Source organism: Seriola lalandi, unplaced genomic scaffold, assembly GCF_002814215.2.
Source record: "Seriola lalandi dorsalis isolate HSWRI2012SDOR001 ecotype SW California unplaced genomic scaffold, Sedor1 jcf7180002054557, whole genome shotgun sequence".
Lineage (NCBI taxonomy): Eukaryota > Metazoa > Chordata > Actinopteri > Carangiformes > Carangidae > Seriola > Seriola lalandi.
In genome coordinates, this window is record NW_019525110.1 from 24,869 (window position 1) to 35,408 (window position 10,540).

A 10,540-nucleotide genomic window follows, 5' to 3' on the forward strand; every position below is an offset into this window, starting at 1 on the left:
AAGATCCAGGTCTTGTACAATGACATTGAAAGTGTACTTAAGATTAATGGTGGTTTGAGCTCCTTTCAGAGTCCAGAGGGGAGTCAGACAGGGCTGCTCTTTGTCAGGCATGTTATATGCACTGGCCATAGAGCCATTTCTGCACAAGTTAAGGTCACGGGTGTCGGGTTTTTCTTTTCCTGGGTGTGAACATTGTTTTAAACTGTCTGCATATGCCGATGATGTTATTGTTTTTGTAAAAGACCAAAGTGACATTAATGTTCTGGAGGGCACTGTGAGTGTTTTTAATAGACTCTCCTCTGCTAAAATGAACTGGGGAAAAAGTGAAGCCTTAGCAGTGGGAGAGGGACGGACTAACAGGCTGATTTTACCTGGAGGCCTCGTGTGGAAGAGAGGAGGACTTAAATATCTCGGGGTTTACCTCGGTGAAGAAGCCCTCTCTTCCAAAAACTGGGAGAATGTTCTAGAAAGGGTTGAAAGCCGACTTAAAAAGTGGATTTGGATTTTACCAAAACTGTCTTTTAAAGGTCAGATCCTGATTATTAACAACGTTGTGTCCTCTATGTTGTGGCACCGGCTGGCGCTCACGGACCCTCCTGGGAACCTGCTGTCCAGAGTGCAGGCCGTCATGGTGGATTTCTTTTGGGACCGACAGAGTGTCCTCTTTCTGCCCAAGGAGGAAGGGGGACACGGTCTGGTCCACCTGGCTTTCAGGCTCCAGTTCATCCAGAGATTCCTGACAGGACCCGCTGGCCTGCTTTGGAGACCTGTAGCTCGAGCCATACTGGAGCGGTGTGGTGGGCTGGGTCCGGCTGAGTCGCTGTTTTTAATGGATCTTAATGGATGTAAGTTGGAAAATCTTCCATGTTTTTATAAAGGACTTTTCAGAGTCTGGGGATTGTTCCGTAAGGAGAGACCAAAGGCTGGTGTCTCTTTGGACTCGTCTCCGGTGTGAAGCTGGGCCGAGCCTGCTTCAGAAACTGTGTGAGGCCCAGATCCTCACGCTGGGCCGTGTGGTGGAGGTGTGTGGCCCACGCCTGGACAACGCCGCAGGTCTGGCCTCACGTTTGGGGATCAGGTCAGTCAGGGTGATCAGTCTCCTCCTGAGAGGCTGGAAACAGCAGCTGACTCCCTCTGAACTGTTACTGATAGCTGCTTATTGTAACGGACTGATTCAGCCAGATGTTACTGATCCTCTGCCAGATGTGAACATTGTTCCTGTTTTTACTTGTGATGGTTTGTTGTTGAAGCTGAATGTTGCTGATTATAAACTGAGCAGCATGGTGAGTAAAACAATGCACTATCTACTAGTAAAACTGTTAAACCAGAACAAGCTGAAAGGTGGAGTTGACGCTGGAGGACTCGTCGGTCTGTGGCCTTTGGGTTTTTGTTTCAGATGTTTGATTTGTTTGACGAGTTTTTCTCACAACAGATGTTCATCCTGTGCTACAGGTACAACAGGAAAGAGAAAATGAAATGTCAACTCCTTTTTGCTTAACCCAACAAAAAAGTAATTTATCTGAGCAGTAAAATCAAGCTTGAAAACTTGTTAGATGTTGATGTAATGGTCATTTTTATGTTGATGCTAAAGGCAAGACTGAAAACTCATTTCAGTTTCCTTATGTTGATAAATAGTGTAGAAGAGTTGAAGAAGACATGGAGTCTCAAACAAGAGCTGTGTTCTGTGGAGAATGATGAGCTGGTTTTTGGTCATTTGTTGAAGTGAGCGAGGTTTCATTTATTTAATTTGATTTATTTAGGAGTTTTTTGTTTGATTTATTTTTTGAATTTTTTTTCTTGAGCAAATAAATAAATGTCTCTCTCTCTCTATGTCAGGGCTCATCTGCTGTGAAGTCTCAACACAGCGAACACTGGGGGTCTGTCTGCTGAAGCCAAGGGACCTTAACAGAAACACAGGAACAAGATAACATAGAGTATAACACACACACACCTGTCTGGCACGTGTCCACTTGCTCCAAATGCTCACTGGGACACATGGACGGCTCTCAGGTTGCACTGCTGCTGCCTCATACTTTGCCCTGAGAAAACACTCACATATCTCCACACCTGGGAGGGAGGGGCCAGAGGGGACAGGTGTGTGAAGGTGAGAATGAGGACTGTGGAGTTCTCAGGAATCTCTAACTAACAGGTAGAACAGGAGAGAACGGGACATGGTGTGTTGACTCCCAAAGATTCAGTAGTCAATAAACAACATGGCTGACGGTGAGAAACTTGTCTGAGGCCTGAAGTAGATCATTTACAATTCACTCCATGTTCACATTGTGACCATCAGTCATTACCACATTATTACCTGAGGACTCGTCCGACCACACCCTTCTTTGATCTGAACTACACACCTGTTGTTTCTGACTTACAGGTTGGAACGTTGTCACGGTGATGTCTGTCTGGACAGACAGGTATATAAACACCTGGCCACGTCCTCCAGACCACCTCTCTAAGTCTCATGAGCTTCTGTCTTTAGTGTGAGGATGTGATTGATAAGTTCGATCATTGATAACTGTTTAATGAATGAAGAGCTTCATTAGATCAATATCCTTCAGTCCTGTTATTAAATATTATCAGTCATCAGCACTTGCATGTGTGTGTGTGCATGTGTGATAAACCACACAAACATCCAACTCTCATTCATTTTTTTAATTACATCATATTAAAAAAAAGTGCTGCTTGGTAAAAACCATAACATCTTTAAATCCTTAAATTCAAAATAATGAAAAAAAGACAAAAATAATTTATGATACAAGAAAAATATTTACATAAAATATTTATTTTACAAAATCTGTACAATAATAAAAAACAGAGCCCGACTGCAGCCAGGTGGAGGTAGGTTTGATGATGCTGAGAAAAAGAAGCTGCTGTCTGGTTAAAACCTCAGGAAACAAAGAGCAAGAAGAAGAAGAAGCATTAACCAGACAGCAACACAAACAAGGAAACAGAGTCCTGAACTGAATGCATTTCAAGGCAGAGCAGGTTTTTACCATTAAACACCTCCATGTCATTATTCCTACCAACCACGATGTGTTCAAGTACACTCAGACTGTAGAGGAAGAACACGTTTCTTTAAGACATTTAACACAAACAAACCTTGTGTTGTATGTTCATTTCATTATAAAACAGTATATTAATGGAACCATTGGTGGATAATAATATTCAGAATAAAATCCATTAAACATCCAACTTCAGATCCAGCCCAAAGATATTCACCTGAAGATGACCTCTGACCTCCAACATCATCACTGTTACATCATGTGTTCACATCTAAGACCGTCGATTCTGAAGAGGGGTATGTTGGTCAGAGTCAGTGGCCCTCATTAATTTCACATGGTTCAGATGTCGTCGTCGTCGTCAACATTATCATCGTCATCATCACGTGTACAGAGACAGGGTGAGGGCCACTGACTAACATCTGTCATGTTTCAGTAATGTCCACTGGATAATGGTCGTATGGGAATTTAATTGTTTTAAGTAATTCAAAATGGCCGCTTTACTCAACGACATGTCACAGTATCACTGCTGCAACTTCCTCCACCCAGAGCCTGGAAATAAAACAGAGGTTCCTGTCTGACTGCGAGTCCGGCTCAGTCCAGTTCTCCTTCCAGCTCAGTCCCTCAGAACCTGAAGGCTGGTTACCAAGGCGACTCGTCACAGACAAACACTTGAACACAGAGGTAAGAGAGAGCTGAGGTGAACTGAGCTGTGAACAATATCCAACCTGATCAATACAGTATCATCAATAACACATGAACCTGAGCTGGACACACACTGACCAACATTCACCTGAACCTGAAACACCTGGCAGAGAGGAGGGATTACTGGTTGCTATGGCTACAAGACATCCTGAAAACACAATATTCAAGTTTCATTCAGCTGCTGAGGCTTCCAGGTATTTGACCCACCAAGTCCCGGAGACCTGGTCCTGTCAGTGTGTGTCCAGCCAAACACCCGCTCTCTCCGTCCTCATCTCCTCCACATCTGTCCTCTTCTCCTTGTCTCCTCTGCTCTAACAGTCAGCAGTCGGCCTGAGAATGATGAGTGTGATGTGTTTGAGTCCGGTTCGGACTCCTCGTTACCAAGTATTTAAAATGTCAACGTTGTGCGTTCTTTTCAGCATGACACGCCATCCTTTGTCCCCGCCCATCCCTCTGTCTCTGTACAAGCATAAGCACATACACACACACAGTGGTCCATTAGCTGTGCAGCTGCTCCAGCCGGGCCTTCAGCTCCTCCTGCCTGGCTTTCAGTCTGTCCCTCTTGGTCTGCAGCCTGTGTCCCTCGTCCTCCAGGCTGTAGATGCAGTCTCTGGCCTTCTTCAGGATCACCACCTTCGACGCCTTGTCATTGTGCGACAGCTCCGGCACGTTGTCTCGCAGGCGCATGAAGCAGTTCTTCAGCTCGTTGCGTCGCTGCCGCTCCATTACGTTGTGAGTCCGGCGTCGCTCCTCCTCATCCTCCGTCTCTGTCGAGTTCCTAGACGAGTGGTGGTGGTGGTACCGTGACGAGGACGAGGACGAGGAAGAGGAGGATGAGCTGCGAGAGGAGTGGTGGAAGCGTGAGGAGCCGTCGCTCCCTCTCGAGCGCTTGTTGGATGAGGAGGAAGGAGGCGGCGAGGCGGGACAGGGAGCAGCGTAGTTGTGTTGCAGCTGGATCTCGATGTGGTGGCGCTGAAGAGCTCGCTGCTCCTCTTCATGTTTCTGCTGACGGACAGACAAGTCAGCCAATGGGGTCAGAGGGGAGGGACTGGAGGGACAGCGGACAACTGTCACCACGTCGATCTCTTCTTCTGTGGTGGGAGAAAGGAAAGATGGTTAGAGAGGTTCATGACTTCTAACCTTTCCCCTGTGAAGGTGTGTAGACACAACACACACACACACCGATGTAAACATCCAGACATGTGCAGAAGCTCAGTCATGTGTTAATTACAATTAAACCTTTAAACAATCATAAGACTCAAAACATTAATAAATAATTTTGATAATATTACAATATTTAACGTGTATAATAATAATAATTATTTTTATTAATATTATATGTTAATATTCACGAACTGAGATAAAGATACAACCTGACCTGATTAAAACATGAACACAGACGGTTCAATACTCACTTCCTCTGGTTCAGAGTCACATGACTCATTACTGTTAATGGATGAAGCTGCTACTCTCACTGAACATGAGTCACACACTCACTCACACACACAGTCAATTATCTCCCTTAAAACCTCTCATCTACTCATGTCAGTCAGCAGCTGAAGCCCCACCCACACCTCATACAGGTAGATTACAGGTGAGCAGTGAGAGGGTGAGGACTGTTGACACTGATAAGCTGCACAATAACAAGCAGGACTGAGGCTAAAGTCTGATCCTGGATCAGAGCCACAGACTTACAGAGACGACCTCTGAACTCACCTGAGTCACTGGAGGAGTAGGTGGACAGCTCGCCGCCTGTTGACCCGTAGTCTGACGTGGCCTCGCTGGTCTCCTGGGTGTCCATCAGGTTCTGGCAGTCCAGTGTGGATCCGGCGATCTCCTCGAAGATGCTGGTGTCGATGTCAGACAGCAGGGGGCTGGAGCCGAGCACCGAGGACACCAGCTTCTCCTCCAGACTCTTGTCCGCCGTCAGACACTGCCACAGACAGTCCTCGCCGCTCTCCTCCAGGGGGGGGCAGGGCTGGCTGGGCTCACCCTCCTTCTCTGCCGCGGTGGAGTGGAAGAAGTCGCAGTTCCAGTTCAGTTGCATGTCGTGGTCCTCCAGCAGGATGTCCGACACATAGCTCAGCTGGTCCTCCTTGGACAGAGGCTTGCTGCTGCCCAGTCCGGCCTTCATGGGGGGGGACTGGGGGGGTGTCGGCAGCGACTGGAGGTCCTTCATCAAACTCTGGCAGAACTCATCATCAAAGAGCAGCGGCTCCGAGTAAAGCCAATCCTGCGACTGAGCAAAGCTTTGCAACATGTTTGATTGTAGAATCTGGAACAACAATAAAAACCAGGACACACAGAGGTCAGAGTTCGTGGAGCTGAGAGTTTAAATCCAGAGGGGCAGCCGCTGTTGGACCAGGTCAGTCACAGCAGCAGCACGTGTAGCAGTGAAAGTCTAAACCACTTTCTCCACACTGACACCCGACCACAGCATGCCACCTTTTAACTGTGTTTACATCACTGTAGCCCCGCCCCGCTGCTCCCCGCCTGCCCCCCCACCCCGGGTGTGTGTGTGTGTGTGTGTGTGTTGGGGGGGCATCACCCCTGCCCATGACATCAGAGGAACAGCTGGGAGACAGAAACTTTACACCTCTTTCCACAATTTACATATTTCCTTATGAGAAAGTGGATGAAAGCAGCGGCTGCTGAAACAGAAGAGGGAGTTTCCCTCTTTCTATGTTACTGTGTCTGTTACTCAACAGTTAAACACTTCAGAACACTGCTCAGCAGTTATCACTTACAATACGCTGGCCAGGGCGTGCAGCTTCTGCCTCTATTACAAACATACAAATATATTAAATTATAAAATGCTTCAGGACTAGTTTTTACTTCCACAGCTGAAGGTGGACAGTAGAGCTGGGCCTGTACAGTGAGAAACTCCTATAATATTCCTATGGGTTGTTACGGTGTGTGTGTGTGTGTGTGTGTGTGTGTGTGTGTGTGTGTGTGTGTGTGTGTGTGTGTGTGTGTGTGTGTAGCGGGCTGTGCCGGAGAACAAAGCCGTCGTGTGTGCAGTGCAGACAGGCTGTCTTTATTCACCACCACGGCCTCTAACCTGAACCAACCTTAAATGCAGTCCAGTAAAAATAAGTAATTAATGTTTTAATGATGACGTCTCCCCGCTCAACACTGACCGACTGTTAATGCTGATTAACGGACGCCTTTCACTCACTGTACCGGAGACTGAGCACAGCTGGTGCGGAACTGGAGACTAACTGGAGCAATAAAAAATACTACTCTCTGAATGATATCTTGAATGCAGCGTCGCTGACGCTTCAGCCTCTGCCGTTATGTCCCGCGGACTCTCCAGACTCCGTTTAACAAACGGACATTTTAACCTGATTCACAGCAGCGACTAAAAACCTCCATTAGGCTCCAAACATTCAACGTTTCTGTGTAAAAGAAACATTCCGTTCAACAGAGACGCTCAAAAGGGGAACACGCTGCGGGGGCCATTTAAAACCGGCATGGGCTGAGGGACGCCGGGAGTCCACGTGAGACCGGTACTCTCTCTGTGACCCACGTCAACGGACATGAAACGTTCACATACAAAGAATAAACGTTCAGGAGCTCCGTTAACTCCCGGTGAGGTAACCTCAACGTGTCAGTTTACTTAGCTAACATTAGCTAACCGCAGTCCGGGCGCGTGCAGCTGCCTTACCTTTAACGGTCCCGACAGAAGACGACGGTTCACAGTGAAGATCAGAACCAGAGAAACGGCACAAATATCCTGTAACGTCCACAGAGCGTCAAACTACAGTAACGTGTCTTTGTGTGAAGTCTGAGTCACAGCACGGCAGCATGGTGTTGATCCGCGGTCTCTTCCTTTACCAGACACAGTAGGTGTGGCCGGCGGGGTCTCACGGATCATATACCTCTGAGACTCACCCGATGTCCTTCCGCCACCAAAAATCGCGCCAAAATGTGAAAACCCACACCAGGTAGTTAAAGACATTCAAACCATCGCCTGTAAAATCAGCGTCGGTCGACGTGTCGATCGAGTCCGAGCGGAAAAAAACGAGTCGACTGCGACTCTGGGTAATTTTAGATTGAAGTTGGGTCTATATTTATTTTTCGGCGGAGTGATACTCTGCGGGCCAGGATTCCAGGAAAATGGTGGCGGGTAAAAAGTTGGGACAGAAACACACGTGGATTGTGAGGAGAAGCCGGGTGTCTTACTGCCTGTCTCACTGCCTGTCTCACTGCTTGCCTGTTAGTCCGCCTCGGGGCGGCAGTTCAAACCGAGAGAAAGGAAGACACATTCAAACCTTAATTTTTATCTTAACCATGAAAAGAATCAAGAGGGGCGGTGACTCATGGCAGAGACCGTCAGAGGGACGAGGGTCTCAGAGATCCGGGTCTGGGCTGCAGTACTGTGACAGACAGACAGGCAGATGCTTTCAGAGCCACGTTGTCCTCTGGTCTTGCAGAGTATTTCACCATCCGTCCACCCGCCCCTCCCACTCTCTCTACTACTACTATCACTTCTACTACAACCTCTGTCCTCAACTGTCATCTCATCCTCGTGTTTACTGAGCTGCACCGAGGCACCATAAACATGGCAAACAGCTGCTTTTATTCACTTCCGGTTACACAGGCTGCTCAACACCTACATATTATATGTTTTTATGCGACACACAGATTTATTTAAACTATATATTTGTGCGCAACTTTCAAAAATTTAATTTTTCAAACTAAAAAACAAATTAATAACATTTAAAAAATCATTATGGACAGTAACACAGATAAAACAGGAAATAACAAAATGCTTAAAAGACAAACAAAGTGTAAAAAGATGAAAGGACTCTGCGTCGGGATGAATGAACTTAGAAGCCGCAGTCCTCCCTCCCTCCCCCTCTCCCTCCCTCTCTCTCCCCTCCTTCTTCCTCCCATGTCTTCTGGTGCTCTGCACGTTATATAACGGACAGGGATATGCTGATACACGTGCAGACACGTCGGCCAATCAGAGTGCGAGTCAGCCTCGGTTCACGTGAGTTCTCAGCAAACCCCAAAGAGTGTTGTAAGAGGAGGGGCTCAGTATCATACCGAGTACACTCATTTATACCGAGCTATTTAAACACATCACGGCTGTTATACGACATTTGACACGGGGGGGGGGCGTCATCTGAGAGTTAACACTGTTTATAAAAACACGTTATTATTTTAATCTATCCATGGTATAATAATAATCTCTGCATGAAGACTGGTCTACAGACAGGAGGCGGGAACATGGAGCTGTATTACAGGTTCACCTATAAACAAACTGCTCCTTTGTGTTTATTGTTGTTGATGCTTCAGGAATAATCACAGCCTCACATGGAAACTATTTATCTGACTGTAACCTCAATGTCTCCACAGCAGCACCATCCCACAGGGAACAGACCCACGGTCAACCTGCTGCTCCACATTCACAGTCTGCAGCAGCTGATGAGGACCAACATTTTGTTTCAGTGAACACTAGAGGACAAGTGGGTTAATGTGCCACCTACAGGCGGACTGGCAGGCGGACTGAGTGGCCTGGATCCAGCACTGACCCGGCTGCTGGGTGGCCCGCTGACTCACTGCTTTAAATTCTGACTCACTGGTTAATTCTGGAATTTCACCTCTAACACATCTGTATGATTTTAACTGTTAAATTCAGTGCAGAAAAATCTGCTGAGTGTCAGTATGTGTTCAAATTCTCATTAACACCTTCAGAACCAGTTCAGAACCAGTTCAGAACCAGTTTAGAACCAGCTGCCAGTTCAGAGACCAGATCAGTCTGATGTCAGTAAAAATGTTTCACTAAAATAAAGAAAGACTGATTTTAAGACAGAAATATTAGACACCTTACCTTCAGACTAACTCAGGTTTAAGACCAATGTTACCATGGTAACAATCAATGACGCCTGCGCTGACCAGTAGCACCCAACAAGAAACAGGAAAACACGGCTCATATGTGGTTTACTAGAGCGCAATTAGAAGAGAAGGAGTTTTAGAGAAATCAGATTTGTTTTTATTGTTCGGCTCTTCGCAGAGTTTCCACAGTAAAACGTCCTGTAGCTGTTGAAGTCTTCCTGAACACAAACATGTTCTGCTGAAGGTGAACTGAGCTCAGAGGTTGGATGTGGTTCCTCAGTCATTTAAAAAAGACATTCTTGGGGTGTCGTGTAGCGTAGTGGTTTAAGCAGGCGCCCCATGTGTAGAGGCTACAGTCCTCGCTGCAGTCGGCCCCGGTTCGAATCCCGCATCGGACGGCCTTTCACTGCATGTCATTCCCCCTCTCTCTGTTTCCTGTCACTCTCCACTGTGCTGTCCATTAAAGGCATAAAAAGCCCAAAAAAATATACTTTAAAAAAAAAAAAAAAGAAATTCTTAATTTACCCAGAAGTCATTGCACCAGTCAGAACTGTTTGTGCAGCAGGTGAATTCAGACTCAGTCAATCTAAAGTCTGACTGTAGATCGAAGAGTCAGCGTCTCTGTGTGAAACTGGTCCCAGGTCAGTTCAAACATTATGGATGAACACGTAGGTGAATGCTTTTTTTGATTTATTACAAACTCTCCTACATGATGCGTTTGGTTGAAGTTAACATTAACTCTGTGTGTGTACACACACAGAGGGCACACACACACACACACACACACACACAAAAGTTTAGGTACCCCTGACAATTTCCATTATTTTCCTTTAGAAATCATTGGGTGTTTGGATCAGCAATTTCATTTTGATCAATCAAATAACTGATGGACACAGCAATATTTCAGTAGTGAAATGAGGTTTATTGGATTAACAGAAAATGTGCAATATGCATCAAAACAAAATTAGACAGGTGCATAAATTTGGGCA

General features: G+C 46.3%; 1 protein-coding gene across 1 annotated transcript; it reads right to left on the reverse strand.

Annotated features, from left to right (window-relative positions):
* Positions 1 to 2,640: 2,640 nt before the first annotated feature.
* mych (myelocytomatosis oncogene homolog) lies at positions 2,641 to 7,589 on the reverse strand. The gene is made up of 3 exons (XM_023415772.2): positions 7,375 to 7,589; positions 5,424 to 5,982; positions 2,641 to 4,798 (listed from the first exon to the last, which is right to left on the reverse strand). The coding sequence occupies exons 2-3, from the start codon at positions 5,965 to 5,967 to the stop codon at positions 4,206 to 4,208; spliced, it is 1,137 nt and encodes a 378-aa protein (XP_023271540.1). The 5' UTR covers positions 5,968 to 5,982; positions 7,375 to 7,589; the 3' UTR covers positions 2,641 to 4,205.
* Positions 7,590 to 10,540: the final 2,951 nt, after the last annotated feature.